General features: G+C 42.1%; 1 protein-coding gene across 9 annotated transcripts in view; it reads right to left on the reverse strand.

Annotated features, from left to right (window-relative positions):
- nek1 (NIMA-related kinase 1) overlaps positions 1-22,339 on the reverse strand; it is a 168,086-nt gene that overhangs the window by 113,733 nt on the left and 32,014 nt on the right. For 7 of the 9 annotated variants that reach the window (XM_068029277.1, XM_068029274.1, XM_068029272.1 and 4 more), the window contains exons 11-18: positions 14,317-14,465; positions 11,417-11,476; positions 10,834-10,893; positions 9,398-9,445; positions 6,187-6,270; positions 3,193-3,389; positions 2,886-2,968; positions 1,867-2,008 (exon numbers count right to left, since the gene is read on the reverse strand). In XM_068029277.1, the coding sequence (XP_067885378.1) occupies positions 1,867-2,008; positions 2,886-2,968; positions 3,193-3,389; positions 6,187-6,270; positions 9,398-9,445; positions 10,834-10,893; positions 11,417-11,476; positions 14,317-14,465 (823 nt within the window). The remainder of the gene's footprint in view (positions 1-1,866; positions 2,009-2,885; positions 2,969-3,192; positions 3,390-6,186; positions 6,271-9,397; positions 9,446-10,833; positions 10,894-11,416; positions 11,477-14,316; positions 14,466-22,339) is intronic. The other 2 variants (XM_068029276.1, XM_068029275.1) reach the window with 1 other exon arrangement.

The following is a 22,339-nucleotide window of genomic DNA, read 5'->3' on the forward strand; positions in this document are numbered from 1 at the left end:
TGTATGGGCGTTCATCCATTATGAACAGTTATCCCGTTTATCCCTTTAGGCACAGTTCCCACAGAAACTAAGTTTAGCATGGTCTTTGATGCTGTCAACATGCAAAAGCTAAAGTAACTGCATTATCCGTCCCTCAGGAAAGCTCCTGGAGGGGTAATTCACTGGAAATCGAATATCAGACATGCAAAACCATGCTTCAGAGTCTCCAAGACAAACTATTGTGAAATTTACATAATTAGAATTAGTTTGCTTGGTGTTCTTTTTTTTTAAAAAAGAGAGAGTACAGTGGAAACTCCATATCCACTCTAAATTTCCACCAGAACTTTCACAGGACTAAGCCTTGCAACAGAGGTTGTCTCACTGCATATCCCATTATCCTCAATCTCCTACTCACTGCCAATAGTCACATAGCAAGAAAGCCTCACTTCAATTTATAATATTCATATACTACTGAGCTTCATTTCTTTGGAAAGATATAACCGAATAATAAAAATTTGAAGACTCTCAATTCCTCATCAATTTACATCAGCCACCATTACTGGCCCCTCCATTAAAGCAAATAACTTAACTTCCACTGAATTTGATACTATTTTTACTTCAAAAATAGTCATACCGTTCCTTCTCCTTCCTCCAATTTTCTGTTTTCTCCTGAAGGTACTACCTCAAGTTGGGATTGTTACTTACATAGGTTTCTCTGATACCTTGCAAACTGTCTATCCTTGTGTAAACCTGGTCAGCATCATCGAGATCCTCAATCGTGGATGGGTTTACAACCAAACTTATCCTTTCTAGATTCAACATTTGCTTTCCAGAAGAGATTGCAAGGCAATGATAAGAACCACCACTGGCTGATTTTCCTCCTTCCTAGCCTTCAAACCAAGTCTCACCTGAGATCAGTAAACTCACACAAAGGCTCAAGAGCAAAACTAGGACCTTCCTAGTTTGCGTGGTTCAGTTCAACAATAAACAAAGCATCTGACAACTAAGTCATCCTAATCGTGTTCTTAATTCTGGCTCATTTTAAAGCAGTCAACACACCATCAGCACTACCAAAAGGAGAACGTTATAAATAGTGACCACTGAGAAAACATTCTAAACTTGAATCTTAGTTAGGGTTTGACAATTCTCTTTGAACTTTGAGTAAGATCGAGGGCTGAAGGCTCACTCCAGGGACCAAGCACATAAGCTAGGAAGACACTCCTGTGCCATAATGAAGGAGTTCTGCATTATGGGAAAAGCTACGCTTAAAAGTTAGACACTGAACGGAGATCATGTCTGCCTTTTACATGCTACTATTCAAGTAAATAGGGAGTGCTCGAATATCTTGGACAAGATTTCTCCTTCAACCAACAGCACCAATAACAGGCTAACTTGTCACATTGCTATTTTTGGAATCTTGCTCTGTGCAAAATGGGCTCTGCAAAGCACATTTGAGATATTTGAGAAACAATAAGGAGCTATACAAATACATGTCTTTTCCTTAATCACACATTACATGCCTTCGCAATCTGTCCTTTGACACTGTTCAGAGTAGTCTGCATTTAACCTATGTTACAACGGATGTGCAAGTAACCGAAGTGGAAAGTGTCCTACTCCTCAGCAGCAACATCCTTCCCCTTAAGGAGTACAAATGGGAAAGGTGGAATTCTTAGCCGATCAAGCCACCATTTTAACACCAATGAAAATGAAACCAAAGATAACTAAAATGGTGACAATATGGCATTTGTGTATAAAAAGGAATGGATGTCTACAGGACTCCTTATTAAACTGTAGTAGGCACAGGCAACCAAGGATTTTTTTTGTACTTGGTAAGAGTTCTTATTGTTGAGAATAATGAAGAAAGTCAAGCTTCTTTCATCAACCAACCTGTAGGAATTTGCTTGCTTTGCCACATTTTCAAGTCTCTTCACTTCTCTCCTGACTGCTTCAGCATCAGGCAGCTGGTGAAGGCCTCCTGGTCCATTCGGAAACACAGGGCCTGCAGGCCCCCTGTAAAAAGCCAGACAAACTGTTCTACTTAGAGAAGGTTAAGGGGAGAACTAATAGAGGTACTCAAAATTAAAAGGGGTTTTGACAGATAAAACAGAGCAAATAGGGAGAAATTGCCAAATAGATTAATAACCAAAGATCAGAGAGCTAAAATAATTGGCAAAAGAATTAGTGGGGATATGAGGAGAATATCTTTTCACACAGAGGATTAAGATCTGGAAATGCACTAGCCAAAAGGGTGGTGTAAAGGCAATGGAATGATTTTTGAAGAGAACTAATTTGCAGAGTTATGGAGAAAGAGTCAGGTGTGGGGCTAAATTGGACAGCTCTTTCCAAGACATGACGGGCCAACTGGTCTCCTTCTGCATTTTAAGATTCTATAATTCTAAAATGTAAGATCCCTCTGAGGCTCCATTTCTTACCACCAGTTGCGAATTGGGTGGGAATGTAGATTTACTTTTCAAATATTAAAAAGCTATATCACCTTGTTCGCCCATGAGCTGCAAATACAGCAACTTGTCAATATTTTAATTCTATTGCAAAGTGTGTAAAACATGGCGGCTTGGCTCATTTGGTAGCATTCTTACATTGTAATGCATTCAAGCCCTCCATCCAGACAGTCAATTCACTGCAATGGAGTAGTGCAGGAATGCTACACTGCAGGACTTGCCATCCTTCAGATAGGTCAAACTGAAGCCCCAACTGCCTGTTAATGTGTTTTTAGGTTAATGTGCAAAATCCCTTAGCAGTCTGGGGAAAAAATTCAGGGAGTGTTCCCCTGTTGACATGGTCAACACTTCCCCTTCAATGAATAATCCTGAAAACAGATTAACCCATCATCCATTTCATTGCTGTTTGAAAGATCTTGCTGTGCGCAAGTCAGCTGTCATATTTACCTATGTAACACGAGATACTATGTTCAAAGCCATTCACTGTATGTGCGGCACTTTGAGATGATTCTGGGATGCAGTAAGACACACTGTAAATGAAAGTTATTCATTTAAAAATGTTCTACCATTTAAAACTTCCCCAAAAAAGTTTAGCTTCCATTTTGCTAAAAATTATTCATCGATGGCTAAAACTGCATTTTCTGTAGTTTCTTCCCTCACCTGGGAAACGGAGTATTTAGGAAAAAGGGAGTATTTAGACCCCAGGCTTTTTCCAGTAGATGCAGCTCAATCAATCAATTAGGTGGAAAAGTACCTGAAAACAGGCTCTCTCGGCTGTGCCTCTATCTTCCACCTAATGTCTTTCTCCTCAAAACTTTTAATGTTTTCTTTCTGCTGCTGTTGTATTTGGTCAAGAATAGCGTGGTAATGTTCATAATGTTGCCCCTTGTTAGCTGCTGGAGCAGGCAAGATACTTCCAGCACCTCCACCTCCTCCACCAGCAAATGGAACCTGCAAACATCATATATTCAAGTTAACTCAAATCTGAACAAAAGCCTACTTGTTCCAAAATGTTTTTACAAGTTTCAAATGGTAACATGAAAAACAACTGGATATACACATGGAAAGGGAATATTTGCAGGACTATAGGGAAAGATAGCTCTTTCAAAGAGCCAGCAGAGGCATGATGGACAGAATAGCCTCCTTCTGTGCTGTAAGATTCTTCGATTCTATGAAATTTTCAATTTACCATTTATTAATTTTTAAAAAATAAAAACAAGCAAATAGTGATCTGCAAGGCTCCTACAAGCTCCTAAAGACAACATTGTCATAATTCTGTTGCTGTGATCACCATATTTTGCTGAGACATGATTCCAAGCTGCCAACCATCCTCCCTTCTCTAGTACGTGGGCACAAAATTCCAGCATGGAGGCAATCACACCCAAGCTCAATTCTGTCCTCAGACATCCACAGAAGCGCATTTGCAGCTGGAAACCTACACAAATATTTAGCTTCTTAAATCTTTGGATATCATAGCTCCTACCACCACCCCAGCTGCGATCAGTTAACTGCTTCCAGCATAGGCCAAACCTCGTCAGGTAGAATGGCACACCGCACAAACACATGGCATGTTTAGCATGGAGTCATCAGCCAAATTAGATAACAATGAAAAGAAAAATTTTATAACCTGGAATTATTAATGACTTGTGGATGAAGAATCAACAAAATATTCCAAAAGCTTGGTATCGTTTGCTATCACTTGGCATTTTATATCAATGACCATAAAGCTGCATAAGCAATTCCAAATCAAGTACAAAAATTCAGTTCCCAAAGATAATTTTTTTTTATTCGTTCATGGGATGTGGGCGCCGCTGGCTAGGCCAACATTTATTGCCCATCCCGAATTGCCCTTAAGGTGGTGGTGAACTGCCTTATTGAACAGCTGCAGTCTTTGGGGTGTAGGGGCACCCACAGTGCTGTTAGGAAGGGAGTTCTAGGATTTTGACCCGGCGACATTGAAGGAACGGCAATATAGTTCCAAGTCAGGATAGTGTATGGCTTGGAGGGGAACTTGCAGGTGGTGGTGCTCCCATGCAACTGCTGCCCTTGTCCTACTAGGTGGTAGAGGTCATGGGTTTGGAAGGTGCTGTCGAAGGAGCCTTGGTGCTTTGCTGCAGTGCATCTTGTAGATGGTACACATTGCTGCCACTGTGTGTCGGTGGTGAAGGTGGTGGATGGGGTGCCAATCAAGCAGGCTGCTTTGTCCTGCATAGTGTCGAGCTTCTTGAGTGTTGTTGGAACTGCACCCATCCAGGCAAGTGGAAAGTCTACCATCACACTCCTGACTTGTGCCTTGTAGATAGTGGACAGGCATTGAGGAAACAGGAGGTGAGTTAAATTAAATTAAGTTAAATTAAAGTTAGAAGGAAAAATTAATGGTACATGAACTGGTTTTCTTGGTGGAAGACTTGGATAGGCACTTGAGGGAAATAAACTTGCAGGTACAGGGATAGAAACTGACTGGATTACTCTAGAGAGCTGGCATGGACTCAATAGGCCAAATGGCCACCTTGTGTGCCTTAATGATCTATGACTCTATGACAATGACTTCAAGGTATCCTAATAAAATTTTTCAAGATTTGTAAGTTCCTTTGCCTTCCCCCCCAGAGGGATTATGTTGACACTCATTCCTCTCCAAGTTAATCCTGGTACTCACTTTTTCCCCCCCATGGCAAAGTGCTACTTCCATCCTCCCTCCTCCACCCCTCCAAGCCATATTTCTATTAACAGCTTCTATCTCTCTCCACTTTTTCCCTTCATACCCACTCCTTCTCAGGTTTTCTGTTAGTAGATTCTATAGACCCCTGTCTCAACAACATTCCTAGCAGAAATGGAAATGATCCAGGGTACTGCATACTATGGAAAGTAATTCCTACCTACAGAATACAGTATCCCAAATCACTTTCATTAGTGTTAGGGGTGGTGTTAAGGAACCTGGACAATGTTGACTTTTATCAGAGCAAACAAAATGCTGACAGCTGGTATTGACTAAACTGACCTTAATCATTCAAGTCCTAAAACTTAAAAAGTAAGTGATCAGGTTGATAGGTAAATTGGCCATTATAAATTGCCCCTAGTATAGGTAGGTGGTAGGGGAATCGAGGAAAGGTGGGGACGTGAGAGGGTAATGGGATTAATGTAGGAATAGTTTAAATGGGTGGTTGATGGTCAGCACAGACTCGGGGGGCCGAAGGGCCTGTTTCAGTGCTGTATCTCTAAATATAAAATATAATATCAGTAAATAGTAATATCAGTAATATCAATGGCTCAAAGAGACATTGCTTTGGGTTGTTTTTTGAAGAAAAAGAATTGACAGATGACGATATGACAGGGAAGATGAGTTGATCTATGAGAAAGGAACGAGTTGCTCTGGAGCCCTTCTGCACCTGTAAATTTGGATTGTTTGAAAGAACAAGACCATTCTTTTAAAGCAATCCAACTGTTGGTAAGCTGCATTGTTAAAATACCACTTTCACGCCAATCAACAAATAAAAATTAAATATATGTGCAACAAACCCATCTGTCTCAAGGTGGCAAATGTTAAAATCAATGACTTTGTTCATTGCCACCTTGACTTTTTAAGTACATAGCAGCAACACAATAAGACAAGTTATCATATTTGCAAAAGGTTAAACTGCATGCATCAACTCAAGAAGGAATTTTAAAAATAACCAGTACAGTAAAAAGCAGCTAGAAATAGTAGTAATGAATACAGTTGAAAAGATTAATATAAGTTATGCAAATCTACCTTATGTTCTCCACTTCCCCAAGAACCACCTACACCCAGCACATGTCTCCATCCTTGTTCTCTGGCTCGGTTGATTCTTTCCAGCTATATTTAAAAACAAACTTTGTGAATATATACAATTCCAGTGGAGACACGGGGAACAACAGTCTATCAGTCTATGCAACTGCAGAGTATAACTAGAAGTACGGTACCACAATTATAAAACTAACACATGGATCAGAAAGATCAATTGTTACATGTATATTTTCGCACCTGGCGAGAAGGGATCAGTGAAATCCTGATTCATGTCTTTGTCACCTGCAGCCTCAATAGTCACTCCACAGAAATCCCAAATTCCATCCTGCAAACACTTCAACTCATTCCTAATTCTGCTGTCCACATCCTATACCACAGTCAGGCTTCACCCAAGAACACACTAGTACTATATTGGCAACTGAATCTTTCCTCATTAACAAATGAGCCCAATTAGGTACGCAAACAAGAAAAGCAGGGTTAATTCAGAACCAATCTGTGGCCTTACATGTGCTTCATTCCTACATATTACTCCCAAGAAACTAGTTTGAAAAGATCAGATAAAAGACTACATCGCAGCCACAAACCTAAACAAAGGCTGCACTCTTCATAAATGTGCCGATCTGCCACTATGATACTCCACAGACATGAAAAAGTTTAAGTGTCTCCCCTTTATATTTGACATCAGCAGCATCCTCTTCTTTAAGTGAAGACAGATGCAATGTAATCATTTAGTACCTCAGCAATATCCTCTGCCTCAAGGTTTCCTTTTTGATCCCTAATCTGCCTCACCATTCCTTTGACGACTCTTTCACTATTAATATATTTATAAGTCTATTGGTTTCTCTTTTATGTTACCCGCTAATCAATCATACACTTTCATTGCCCCTCTTACTTTCTTTTTCAGTTGATCAGCATGATATTCATCATTAGCCATCTTTTTATGTATCATTTCAATCCCAATTTCTTTAGACATCCAGGTAGCTCTAACTTTGAGTGCTTTTCCTTTCTCCCTTGTGGGAATGTGTCTCATCTGTACCCAAACTATCAGCTCTTTGAAGGCTTCCTATGGCTCACTTACTATCCCACCTGCCAATCTTCAATTCCAAACCACCTGGACCAGATCCCTTTACAACTCACTGAAATTAGCTCTCCTCCAGTTGAGTATTTTCTCATGCAATTGCTCCTTCACCTTTCCTGTATCTACTCTAAACCCAATAGAAAATAGTAATTTAATTGTCAACAGACGTCATTGTTCAAAAGAACAAACTCAAATCTAGAATTGAAAAGTAAGGAGGTTATATTAAATCTAACTAAACATATTTTCGGGGGAGGGGGGGAAGAGAGGGGGAGGGGGGGAAGAGAGGGGGAGGGGGGGAAGAGAGGGGGAGGGGGGGAAGAGAGGGGGAGGGGGGGAAGAGAGGGGGAGGGGGGGAAGAGAGGGGGAGGGGGGAAGAGAGGGGGAGGGGGGAGAAAGGGGGAGGGGGGAGAAAGGGGGAGGGGGGAGAAAGGGGGAGGGGGGAGAAAGGGGGAGGGGGGAGAAAGGGGGAGGGGGGAGAAAGGGGGGGGGAGAAAGGGGGGGGGGGAGAAAGGGGGGGGGGGAGAAAGGGGGGGGGAGAAAGGGGGGGGGAGAAAGGGGGGGGGAGAAAGGGGGGGGGAGAAAGGGGGGGGGAGAGAAAGGGGGGGGGGAGAAAGGGGGGGGAGAAAGGGGGGGGGAGAAAGGGGGGGGGAGAAAGGGGGGGGAGAAAGGGGGGGGGAGAAAGGGGGGGGAGAAAGGGGGGGGGAGAAAGGGGGGGGGAGAAAGGGGGGGGGAGAAAGGGGGGGGGAGAAAGGGGGGGGGAGAAAGGGGGGGGAGAAAGGGGGGGGAGAAAGGGGGGGGAGAAAGGGGGGGGAGAAAGGGGGGGGGAGAAGGGGGGGGGAGAAAGGGGGGGGGGAGAAAGGGGGGGGGGAGAAAGGGGGGGGGGAGAAAGGGGGGGGGGAGAAAGGGGGGGGGGAGAAAGGGGGGGGGGGAGAAAGGGGGGGGGGGAGAAAGGGGGGGGGGAGAAAGGGGGGGGAGAAAGGGGGGGGGAGAAAGGGGGGGGGAGAAAGGGGGGGGGAGAAAGGGGGGGGGAGAAAGGGGGGGGGAGAAAGGGGGGGGGAGAAAGGGGGGGGGAGAAAGGGGGGGGGAGAAAGGGGGGGGGAGAAAGGGGGGGGGAGAAAGGGGGGGGGGAGAAAGGGGGGGGAGAAAGGGGGGGGAGAAAGGGGGGGGGGAGAAAGGGGGGGGAGAAAGAGTGGTGAGAATGTGGAACTCGCTACCACAGGGAGCGGTTAAAGCATATAGTGCAGATGCATTTAAGGGGAAGCTAGACAAGCGGATGAGGGAGAAGGGAATAAGAGGTTTACGATGATATATTTAAATAAGGAAAGATGGGAGGATGCTCGAGTGGGCATAAACACCAGCACGGACTGGTTGGGCTGAATTGCCTGTTTCTTTGCCATATATCCCATATAATGTAAATCAGTTCTGACAGACTAACCTTACCTAATTCCTACCCTAAAAGTACATTTTGCAAAACAAATTGCAACTGATGTCTTTATTGAGCAGCATGGTGAGACTCAAATAACTGCTCCTCTATACGAATAAAAAAAAAAACACATTTCACAGAATTTACAATTTAAAACAGCCACGCCACCCAACTGATCTATGCCGGTGATATTGCTCATTAGCCTTCTCTCAACCCTACTTCATCTCATCTGATCAGCATTTCCTTCCATTCCTTTCTCCCCCATATGTTTCTCCAGCTTCTCCTTAAATGCATGTTTGCTATTCACCTCAACTATTCCTTGTGGTAGCAGGTTCCACATTCTAACCACTCACTGGGTAAAGAAGTTTCTCCCGAACTCCTTGCTGGATTTATTAGTGACTATCTTACATTTATGACTCCTTACAGAAAAAATTCAAATGATGTGGGGAAAGGGCTGAGGAATGGGATAAGTGGATAGCTTTTTCAGAAATGTGGATACAAATGCACTAGGTCCAGTGGACCTCCTTTTGTGTTGCAAATGGTATGGCCTCAGAAATAATGATACCGCATTTATGTCTCAAAAGCAGAGAGCCACACTAGGGCAATAAAAACAGTTTCAACAAAACAATTGCTTTTAAACTGCATCTCACAAAAACATTGAGATTACAGTATTATGAGCAACATAATGAACACACCCGCTCTTTCTCCAGCCGTCTCATCTGCTCAGCTTTCATCAAATTTATCTATGAAAAAGAAACGTACAATTTGCTTCATTGATAATTAATTAGTTTGACAGACAAATGACCAACAAGGCAGCCTTTTAACTAAATAAACTATATACAGTAAATTGTTCTCAGAAAATGCTCGAGTTTGTTTGGAATCCTACTATCTTCTGAACCACTTTGCAAGTCATCCTTCTGGCTGGGTAGTTTGAAGTTTTATGCAAACCTGGACATTTGCAACATTTAAATCCCACAAGCTCTTAAACTTTTTAATAATGTGTAGGACAAAGAAAATCTGGCCTTCAATATCAATAATTATTCCTTCTTTTAAAATATATCCTGTTGGGTTTCACATAAAATGACTTGTGTATGTCCATTTCAGGTATTCAAAAAAACACTACCTGACCTGACAACAGTTTAAGTGGAAATTAACCCACAAAAACTAAAGAGCAAAAATAAATATTGAAACTTAGTTTAAAAATAGAACCCTTACTCATGCACATTAAAAATTGCAAACAATTAAACCGAGAAAATGTGCATCCCTGCTATTTTGAAAATAGCTTGTTTAACGGTTTTCAAATTGTTGCAACTAATTTTTTGGTGGGATGGCTAAAACTATTTTTATTACCAGCATGGTCTCACTGTCGTACTTTGACAATGAAAGCTGACATCACAGTGCAGTACATTTGCTGCATTAACACATGGGGCTGAACATTCCTGGTCCTACAAAGGTAAGTTAGGAGGCAGGACTGGGAGAAAGTCAGAATACAGCGTGTCAGTTTGGTTACCCAAGGCATATCTGCCTCCGTGATCTTGACGGAGGCGGGTCGACACAGCAGAGTCTACCTGCCTGGCAGCTCTGGGTAGCCAATTAGGCCTTGAATGGGCCAACTGGGGAAAAGGTTATGGTGCCACCGGGATCTTGCTAACGGCGACTGAGTCCCTCGCTGAGGCCAGAGCCCAGAATGGAACTGGAAGCAGCTTCCTGGCGCCAGACCAGGCTAGGGACGCCGGGGGGTGGGTGGTGGTGTAGAATGTTGATAGTTTCCACTGAAGGTTTGGCAAGTGGTAGGGGCAAGAATTTATGGTTTAATCAGCGACTCATTTACATAACTCCATGGAACTATATCAGGACAAAGATATCGAGCAAGTCATGCAATAAGTCATCATACTGCCCTTCCATCCCCCAGGAATTGTGGCATAGTTAGGATGGGAGGTATAGGAAGAGAAAACTAAAGTTCAGTCCACTTTTCTTTTTTAAAAAGGAACTGGACCTCCCACTCTGCTATTTCAACCACATCATGCACAATATTTTTCCAGCTTATCCTTGTAGAGGATGCATAACTGACCACAGACATCTGCCCAAATGCAACTTTTCACTGTAGGCACAAGGGGAAACTTGGACATACGTGTTCCCTTTGCTTTCTTTCTCGTTCAATCAGTTCCTGCTTTTTCTTTTTGGATGCTTCCTAAAATGAAATGTAAAAGAAGACTATCAGCCTGATGTGCAGTACAATGAAAACAGGTTATGAATAGAATCAGAAGGACAGGTTGAAAGAGTGCTTCCTGTTATAGTTATGCCTTTGAGCTGGAAAGAGAGAAAGGAAAAAATTACGAAATAAAGGAGGAAAGGTTTGAAGGTTTTTTCAGTTTGGCTTCACAGCACTAAGGGGAGAGGGGAAAATCTCTCTTCGATACACCTGACTTGTGCAACTTTAATTTATACAAATATTCCTAAACATTAAGGTGGTATGGTGTTTAAGGAAGGGTGCAAAGGTTTCTTCTGCTCTCTGTTACAAAATCATAAAGATGTGATAAAAAGACAGAGAGGAAATCTCCCCCCTGAACAGGAGTTGACGGTCTTCCCCTTGAAATTAAACGACTTCCAAAACAACGAGGGTAGTTGTGGTTACTGGGTCAAGTCTCTGACTCCCTCCATCTTCCATAGTAACTCTCAGCTGACTGCATATGCTTCTTTCACACTAAATATACCTCAAACATTTTCCTCCTTTCTTCCACTGGATTCATTTTCTTCACTGGAGTAGGTTGGGCCTAGATGAAAAGTGAAACTTCAAATTAGATGGTTCAGTTGCAAATAAAATGGTTAGCAGTGCACTACTGTTTGTAACTAACTAACTGAAAATGGATGCTGGGGGCAGGGGGCGATTACCAAGTCCAAGTACATCACCTATCATTTTAAAAATTAAGTGTCATTTCAATGTTGGTCTGCTTTAAATTACAAAACTGATTAACAAAACCAAATAACACAGGAACAGGAGTCCACCATTCAGCCCCTCACACCTGTTCCCCCATTCAATCAGATCATGGCTGATGTGCATCTTAACACCATGGCTCCATATCATTATGTAACAAAAATCTAAATCACAGTTCTGAAAATTTCAACTAACCTAGCCTCAACAGCTTTAACATAGATAACATTTGGCAAGTAACATTTACTTCAACCTTTATTCTCCTTTCCTTTTTGACATCTGCATCCACAAAGCACTCGACCTGGCAGCTTGGTTACCACAGATGAATAAGTTGAAAAACAAGTGCTCTTGCTCAGACAATTTTTCTTATTTAATTGCTCTCTACTTGACTTAGTTTCATCTTTCTGACTTGGGTTTACTAAACCTATCTCTTGTCCAGAAATCAAATTAAGCATTCAGCAACTATTAGCTCAATAATAAGTAAAAGGGGAAATCAATCCAATCACAAAGATAGCTTTAGAAAATCCTTTCAGCTGCCATCTGGGTTCTCAGAGTCGAGGACTTATTCTGGAAATGAGCTTTGTAACATAAAGGCAGACAATATTTATGACAGTTATTAAACTTACCTGTAATGTTCTTTGTTTGTAAAGTCTGTAATAATGTTTGTTGTCAGAGCTGTTTTCCTTTATGATTAATGAGACTGGCCATTCACAAACGATGACAGGACTTGCCCTTCACCTTCGCTGGCACTCATGTACAAATGGAAAATTCTGCAGGTGACCTTTCTCCAACACCCCTACCCTCTGGAAAGCTACTCTTAGCAGTTAAGACGATTGATATATTTTACGCAAAATAAAAATCAAAAAATAAGTTGTTCATGTTTTATCTAACATAACTTTGAAAGCAAATAAAAAATGACCTTATACTAACATATATAAACCTTAAACAGCAACCAACAGTATACTTGGTGACCTTTAGCAAATAGTTAAAAAATATGGAGAGCAAGACACAGATACAACTGAGGAGAATGAATCCACTAGTGGGAAAGTATCTGATAATGATTTGGAACAGGCTTTTATACCCTGTAATGCATTCTGAATAGTTCTAGCATCTGACTTATAATTCTTAATGCTTGCTATACAAGCACACTCTAAACAGGTGGATCATGAGTAAAATCTGCAACCTCATAATATATGCACAGATTTATTTATCTAAAGCAAAAACTTAATTAACATTACAGAAGCCTAATTAAAATGCACTTCCTTGATTGGCATCAAGAGATATTTTAGACTTCTTTCCAAATTCTTGAACTGGAAATCTGCAAACCCCTCCCCTCATGCAGCCAACTTGCAATATCCCAACATCTGACTCACAAAGCAATGGAATGGAAATTCTGCCAGCATATTTTAAAAATCATGAATATATTGCCTCGCACCAAGCCATATTTGTTAAAATGGCAAAAGAAGGCCATTCATCATATCATGCCTGTGCCGGCTCTTTGCAAGAACAATCCAACACTAATTCTACTTTCCTGCTCTCTCCATAGCCCTGTATAGTCAACTGTTTCAAATGATCATTTACTCTTTCCCTTAAGAGATGGACTGGTCCCTGCTATGACTAATTCTATGGCAAATTATTCCATCTTCCAACATCTCTCTCTTAAACCTCTCAGTTAATTTTAAATTGATGACTGCTCGTCACTGATCCCCCAACTAGAGAAAGAGATATTCCCTATTCACCAGATTTAAACTTCACCAATAGCTGGCTGAGTTTAGAAATGTATGCCAATTTTTCAACATTCATTGAACAAGGTCCTATCTTGTTGCTGTTTTATTGTTTCTTTGAAGAGGATGCATGTTATAATAGCTGTGCAGTACTGCCAACAGACAGGAGAGGTGCATATATTTAGATTTGTTAATTGATATTGCACGACAGTTTACTTCTGGTATAATCACGATATTAACCTGATCCGGCTGATAATGCAAGCAAGGCGAGTTAACTTAGCCATCTTCATAAAACTTAGACATGAATGATAAATCACAATCTAATTTCTGATGCATTTAGGGTGCATAGGGCAATTTGTTTCATATCCTTGAACTAGCACTGGTTACATACTAGAATTTCTGATGTACTGGAAATTGTAGTACAACATGTTACAATAAAATATCCTTATATATTGTGCAGGGTTCAGTATCCATCTGTTCTCCAGGATTTGATCACAGCATACGAACCCTGCATCATAGAAGATGCCAATAAAGATTCAAAGCTTTCACAGGGGAAGAAACATTTCTGGAAAAAGGAACAGGAAAAAAAAAACACAACAGGCCACTTCAACAGGCATGCTGAAACTCTGTGGCAAAGTTCAAATCCACAAAACAAAAGTTGGCTGTATCATCCAGTCCAAAGGAATGTATCACAATGAAAAAGCTTTTCACAATAAAAAGCAGTACCTCCAAAGAGTTACACACAGAGTAGAGGTCTCTAACTGAAAGAAACTGCATTTACAATCATACTAGTATTTCCCAACTACTATCAATAAAACTCAACAGAAATGGAAGGTGCAAACAAAACGAAGTCAGGAACACAACACCAAAGTATGAAGCTCCACCAATCCAACCATGAAGGGTTTAGTTGGCTAAGAAATAGACCCACATCTATTCCCGTTACATTATTGCCTCTCACCTGTTTGTGCTTCATCAGTGGTTTCTTATCAGAAAACTTTTTAGCTGCCTCTGTGGATTTTACAATCAATGGCACTCTGTATTTAGCCGCTGGTTTGGTGATTTTCTGTGCAGGTCCTGCGGATCCTGAGACTGGACCAGGTCTTTTTACTGCCAAGATAAGGAAAATTTGTTTTTGATTTTCTGCAAAACCTAACTTTTTCAATTTTCTACAAGCCCTCAATAGGTCTTCTCTGGTGAATCAGTCGACCCATCACAAAGGTCTCTGTTTCATTCCTTGGTCTGTGCGAAGTTCATAAAAATTAATTCCAGGGATGTAGGCATGGCTGGCAAGGCCACCATTTATTGCCCATTTCAAATTGCCCTTGAGAAGGTGCTGGTGGACTGATCTGAACCAGGGCGTGTTTCCCTGGCTAGCATTATGGTCAAAACAAAACGTGAGCCACTGTCATTATTAAGGAATTGCTGTGTTGCAGGATTTCTCCCAAAACTTTTAACTCAGGAGTTGATCGGCAACCCCATCACTGGATTCAATATATCCACCCCTTCAAATGTCCTGGTTGCAATATGACCTCCGGAACATATATGCAACAGCAAACTTACTTTGACAGCATCTTCTTGACCAACACCAACAAGAAAACAAGATCAGAAAATGACAGACCATCCTGACTTTGACATATAATCACCACTCAATATGCTGGAATTCCCTATCACCATCATAGGTGCAGCATCAGCACAACACAGAAGAGAAGGCCCACTGCCACTTTTTCAGGGCAACTAGAATTGGCTATAAATGTTATAAGTGTTGCCAACAATTTTTTTTTTACATCCATAAGCAGATCCAAGTCTCCTATGACTGGAAATATACATCCTTATGCATGCTGTAAATGCAATACAGCCCCACAGGACCAGCAAGTACTCTTTTACCAGGGGTTTAGGCAATAGGGACAATGTGCTCTTTCCACCACACTTGCCTTTTGACCTGAAAGGTGGTAACAGCAGACTAACAGCCCATCGCTTTAATGTTAAAACTAAAAAATTGAATAGAATGCAAAATAATGGTACATAATAGTCCATATAAAACAAGGACTGAATTTGTTTCAATATCTTAATAGAACATACTTTTTACGTTGCAATAAGTTGCAATACTTTTGGAAGACATTGACTTTTAAAGATTTCTTGATGCAATGTGTGCATCACTGATGGAATAGTCTTAGTTACTGCATAGTCCAGCTGTCTGTTAATCACAGGTGAAAGTGAACTAAAAAAAAACTGATAGGGAAGGCTGCTGCATGTATTCCCAAATCAATGGGCCTCTGTCAATCCAGTTCAAAGTCTCAATGGTGCTTTCAGTGTGCAGAATCGCTTGATGAGTAACTGATCACTCATGTCTTATAAAACCAATGAACATTTTGACCATGTTTAATATGAATAACCCTCAAGATAAAAGTCTAGCAATCCAGGCTAACCTACAGATCAAAGGGCCTGCTTGCAATTAATTAGCAGGCAGCTGGGTTCCACAGTATCACCTAGAGAGAGCTTCCACCTCAAGATTAAAAAAATGATGTGCAGAGTTATGATGATCTGGAATGCAATGTCTGAAAGGGTAGTGAAAACCGATTCAATAACAACTTGCAAAAGGAATTGGATAAATACTTACAAAGGAAAAACTTGCTTTTCTTTGGAAGAAGAGCAGGGAAGTTCTCTTTGGCCTCCTTAACTCGAGAGACAATGGGTAAGCGCCTGGAGGTGGTCAGTGGTGTGTGGAGCAGCACCTGGAGTGGCTATAAAGGCCAATTCTAGAGTGACAGGCCCTTCCACAGGTGCTGCAGAAAAATTTGCTTGTCGGGGCTGTTACACAGTTGGCTCTCCCCTTGCGCTTCTGTCTTTTTTCCTGCCAACTGCTAAGACTCTTCGACTCGCCACACTTTAGCCCCACCTTTATGGCTGCCCGCCAGCTCTGACGAACGCTGGCAACTGACTCCCACGACTTGTGATCAATGTCACAGGACTTCATGTCGCGTTTGCAGACGTCTTTGAAGCAGAGACATGGACGGCCGGTGGGTCTGATACCAGTGGCGAGCTCACTGTACCATGTGTCTTTGGGGATCCTGCCATCGTCCATGCGGCTCACATGGCCAAGGCATCTCAAGCGCCGCTGACTCAGTAGTGCGTATAAGCTGGGGATGTTGGCCGCCTCGAGGAGCTCTGTGTTGGAGATACGGTCCTGCCACCTGATGCCAAGCATTCTCCGGAGGCAGCGAAGATGGAATGAATTGAGACGTCGCTCTTGGCTGACAAACGTTGTCCAGGCCTCGCTGCCATAGAGCAAGGTACTGAGGAGACAGGCTTGATATACTCGGACTTTTGTGTTCCGTGTCAGTGCGCCATTTTCCCACACTCTCTTGGCCAGTCTGGACATAGCAGTGGAAGCCTTTCCCATGCGCTTGTTGATTTCTGCATCTTGAGACAGGTTACTGGTGATAGTTGAGCCTAGGTAGGTGAACTCTTGAACCACTTCCAGAGCATGGTCGCCAATATTGATGGATGGAGCATTTCTGACGTCCTGCCCCATGATGTTCGTTTTCTTGAGGCTGATGGTTAGGCCACATTCATTGCAGGCAGCCGCAAACCTGTCGATGAGACTCTGCAGGCACTCTTCAGTGTGAGATGTTAAAGCAGCATCGTCAGCAAAGAGGAGTTCCCTGATGAGGACTTAACGTACTTTGGCCTTCGCTCTTAGACGGGCAAGGTTGAACAACCTACCCCCTGATCTTGTGTGGAGGAAAATTCCTTCTTCAGAAGACTTGAACGCATGCGAGAGCAGCAGGGAGAAGAAAATCCCAAAGAGTGTGGGTGCGAGAACACAGCCCTGTTTCACGCCACTCGGGATAGGAAAGGAGTCTGATGAGGTGCCGCCATGTTGAATTGTGCCTTTCATATTGTCATGGAATGAGGTGATGGTACTTAGTAGCTTTGGTGGACATCCAATCTTTTCTAGTAGTCTGAAGAGACCACGTCTGCTGACGAGGTCAAAGGCTTTGGTGAGATCAAAGAAAGCAATGTAGAGGGGCATCTGTTGTTCGCGGCATTTCTCCTGTATCTGACGAAGGGAGAACAGCATGTCAACAGTCGATCTCTCTGCACGAAAGCCACACTGTGCCTCAGGGTAGACGCGCTCGGCCAGCTTCTGGAGCCTGTTTAGAGCGACTCGAGCAAAGACTTTCCCCACTATGCTGAGCAGGGAGATTCCACGGTAGTTGTTGCAGTCACCACGGTCACCTTTGTTTTTATAGAGGGTGATGATATTGGCATCGCGCATGTTCTGAGGTACTGCTCCCTCGTCCCAGCACAGGCATAGCAGTTCATGTAGTGCTGTGAGTATAGCAGGCTTGGCACTCTTGATTATTTCAGGGGTAGTGGAAACCGATTCAATAACAACTTGCAAAAGGAATTGGATAAATACTTACAAAGGAAAAACTTGCTTTTCTTTGGAAAAAGAGCAGGGAAGTAAGGTTAACTAAATAGCTCTTTCACAGAGTCAGCACGATGTGACAGCCAGGTGAGGAAGGGGTCTCACGCTCTCCTTTTGCTCATTTCTCTTGTTTGACTGCAACAGGGTTTATTCCTTTAACCCAGTGGTTGAGCTTAACACCTCAGTGAGCGTTTGCTCCTGTTCCTCAAATGTGATTGCAAAAGAACCAGACAGGTTTTCTTGAGTTTAAACTCTAACCTGGTATAAAATACAAAAAATACACTACGCATTCATGCATACATTCACATGAGAGTTACACACAGACAAACAGCTTACAGAGGGAAATAGATTTGGTGGTTGGATGAAAGTCCAGAATAAATGAAATTTCAATATAGTACGGGAGTCCAATAGTCCTCAGCTGAAATTGTATTCCTGAAGTCCTCGCTGGGCCACATGCATGGTGGTTCACTTGCTTTGCTCATGGCTCCTGAAGGCAGGAGCCCTGGTTGCTGGCTATAGTGGTCTGTAGAAATGGGGGTGGTCGGAGTTGGGGGTGGTTCCAAGTCACAGCTGGATCTTCTTTTGATATTTTTTTTGGGGGGGGGGGGGAGAAAGAAAGCGAGAAAGAAAGAAAGAAAGCGAGAAAGAAAGAAAGAAAGCGAGAAAGAAAGAAAGAAAGCGAGAAAGAAAGAAAGAAAGCGAGAAAGAAAGAAAGAAAGCGAGAAAGAAAGAAGGGAGGGAGAGGGAGTCTAACTGCTGTCTGTGACACAAAGCTTACAGTTTCTTCAGAGCTGCGCAGGCAGTCACATGGCTCTATCCAACCCCTTTGTTTTTAAATGAAGTTTTTTCTGGAATCCTCAGATTCCAGGCACTACATGCAACGAGATGTCCAGTCACACTTGGAGGGGTTGGTTCTTTCAAAGACAATTGGTGTAGATGCCCTTGACGACCATGTTGATAAAGCCAATCTAGGTCATTGACAGCAAGCCATTGTTCCGTCCGAGCTTAGGGGTTCGACTTTTCATCTCCAGTTTAATCCCTGGTGTTTCAAATGTAAATTGCAGTGGCCAGCTCGGATGCCAGTTTTCTAAAAAGTTAATTTGTAGGATTTTTCCATTAAAAGTCTAATGTAAAGTTCCAACCGATGAAATTACTATTTTCCATTTGGCATATAGGGTTTTCATGACAACTAGCTCAATGGGCCAAACTGCTTCTTTTTGGACACTTATCATTCTGTGCTTCTATGATCAAAAGAATTCTTCACAATGATCAGGCTACAAATTGAAATGCCAACTTTCTTCCTACATTTCCCTTGATGGATTATAACAGATTCACACATTTTCCTTGGACTGCAAATCTATGGGAAGTCAGTTTTTATCTGCCCAGACTGTTTTGATTGGTCACGTTAAAGGGTGCATCTGTTGGTGGATTTATTTGGTGGGCGGTGCCTGGCACACGCGGAGTCATGTGGGCGGCCCGGAGGACTAGAGTACACGACACACATGCGGCTGCCAACAGCTGGTGGCAAACAAAAACAGCGGAAGGTAAGGGGAGCCCAGCAACCAAGTTACCCTGACTGGAAAGATAGTTTCATGAGGGATGGGATGGGATTTTTGAGAGATGGGGATTGCTAGAGCAGGATGAGGATGGCATGCAGAGGAGAGGATTGCATAGGAGGGCTGGGTGGGATGATAGAATTGTTTAAGTGTGGCAAAACGATGGGGTATTTCATACAACTCATTATTCAAAAGCTATTCTTCATGCTAAAAATTAAGCCTCACCAGATTTGAATGACAGCGTTTTCGAAAAGTTGTCAGGTGTAGTAAAACAATATATCAGCGTTTGTTCTATAAATGAAGATAAGTCTATACCCTCCAGAGTTTCCACACAGTCCAACTCCAATGAGCATGCCACCGCACAAGTTTAGACTCAAGAAAAGGAGCAGTTATAATGGTGCTATGAAACTTGAATGCTAAACAAGGACTTTTGTCATGGAACAAAATGGGTCGTTAGGAAGCTGTTTTCTTAGATGATAGATGCTGAAATTATAACAGGCAGATTTCAAGGAGAGTGTGTCATTATTCCTTGAATAATATTGAGCCCATCAGATGTAAACCAGCCTTTTCAACTCAGTAGAAAACAGTTTCTACTAGACTTTCATATTATGTGATTATTGATAGTTTTTTGGGGAGAAATATGAGGTGTCTTTAAGGCAGCAAAGGATCAGTACTGCTTTAACAAGCAGCAAATCTCAGGAGTTACCAAGAAGGTGCATTTTGGTTGCCATTGGATATAACCATACAGAGAGAGAACCAATGAGCTTCAAAAGGTGTATTCTGGATGCCTTGGAAACAGCCACTCAGAGACTGAGGATCGATATACAATGTTGCTATTGACTTTTAAACTGGCTTTTTGTTGAGACCGACTGTTATAACAGACACACAGAGCTGGGCCAGCATGAACTGAAAAGAGATTTCTGTTAATTTAAACTGAAGGAAGAAGTTAAACTGTGACTATTGTTTATCCCTCAAAATTCTAAAGCCAGATTGATTCTATTAAAAGTGGTTGTGAATTTTTGATCTGTTGTGGTCATTGCTGGAAGAAACAGGAATTGGACTATTTTCCGTTCCACATCAGAACCTGGAAGATTGCGAGTGGACTTTGAAGGAAAGGACTGTTTATTGGGAAGTGTAAATCTGCAAGAACACTATACTTTTCTATTTTTAAATGTTGTTTAATCTTAGTAGTGTTTAAGAATTTAGTTTTTCTAATAAACAGTTAATTTGTTGATCTTAAGATATCTGGTTTGGTTTGCCTCATTCGGGGGTTAATAGATTGTTCAATTCGGCTGTGGTATTCTTTAATTTGCAAAGTTTAAAGTGATATGTTAGGCGATCTGTGGAGTGACGGGAATGAATTGACAGTGCGTTGCTCCCACCGCAATCAGAATCACATATATTGATTGGGCGCTTTGTCTTGAGCGGTCGTGTTGTAACATTACAAAGAAGACACAAGGCTGGACTTTTAGCAAATTTGTATTTATATTCCTAGGCCTGTTTTTACACATGGACAGCTTCATGTAGCTTTTTCCAGAATGAGATGTTTTGATCCTGTTAAAGTCTTTACTGAAATAACTAGAAATCAAAAATTTAAAGAAGTACTGTTGCTATAAAAGATACTAATGTAACAACAAATGTTTTGAGGGTCTCTGCTAGTTCACATACATTACTACTGAAAAAGGAATTGATCCAAGCATCATGAAATTCTCTAATAGAATTCATAAACTAATTCTGTCAACATTACCTGAGCGAGCCCAGTTAGACCAGATGACCCCAATGGAAAAGTAGTTAACTCGAGATAATTTTATTACAGTCTGCGGCAAAGGTATTTTATGTCTCGCCCACAACCAAGTGGTCAATTTTAAAATGTATAACACATAAATTTTCCTATTTGAGGTATAATCAAGCTCTGTTTCCATCACATCCTTCTCCCAGGAGGTGTTGAAACTTTCATACAAGTGGATAAAATTCCACGAGCATTACAGTCAGATGATACCAAGCTCTAGTGGTCATTTTCCTCACTAGATAGTGAGTTTCAGCAAGCTGCTCCATATTATAGTTATCCCCTTCCTCCACATTTAGCCCTGATGCTATCTATATAGATGCATTTACCAGCTGAGCTACTGCCTGGCTGTTGGATGCAGGAATTCTTGTTCATTTTTAACCCCTCCACGCATGGAATGTGGAGGTCAACTACAACAACCCTTTTATGAGCTAGATCATTGAACTGATTAAACAGAGATTATACCTGTAACCTCATCTGTTGGGTTTGGCCCCACATTTGCAGTGGACTGTTCATTGATACCTGGAGAAGTAAATATGCATATTTTGAAAAATTTTTGACTATCGTTTACAGTGAGGTGAGAGTGACTTCCCTTGACATCAAGGCAGCATTTGACCAACTATGACTTCAAGGCAGCATTTGACCAACTATGACTTCAAGGAGCCCTAGCAAAACTGTCAATGGGAATCAGGGGGAAAACTCTCCGCTGGTTGGAGTCATATCTAGCGCAAAGAAAGACGGTTGCGGTTGTTGGAAATCAATCATCTCATCTCCAGGATATCATCGCAGGAGTTCCTCAGGGTAGTGTCCTAGGCCCAACCATTTTCAGCTGCTTCATCACTGACCTTCAGAAGTGGGGATGTTTGCTGATGATTGCACAATGTTCAGCACCATTTGTGACTCCTCAGATACTGAAGCAGTCTGTGTAGAAATGCAGCAAGACCTGGACAATATCCAGGCTTCAGCTGATAAGTGGCAAGTAACATTCACGCCTCACAAGTGCCAGGCAATGACCATCTCCAACAAGAGAGAATCTAACCATCTCCCCATGACATTCAATGGCATTGCGATCGCTGAATCCCCCACCAACACTCTGGGGGTTACCATTGACCAGAAACTGAACTGGAGTAGCCATATAAAATACCATGGCTACAAGAGCAGGTCAGAGGCTAGGAATCCTGCGGCGAGTAACTCACCTCCTGACTCC

The sequence above is a fragment of the Heterodontus francisci genome, chromosome 4 (genome assembly GCF_036365525.1).
Source record: "Heterodontus francisci isolate sHetFra1 chromosome 4, sHetFra1.hap1, whole genome shotgun sequence".
NCBI lineage: Eukaryota > Metazoa > Chordata > Chondrichthyes > Heterodontiformes > Heterodontidae > Heterodontus > Heterodontus francisci.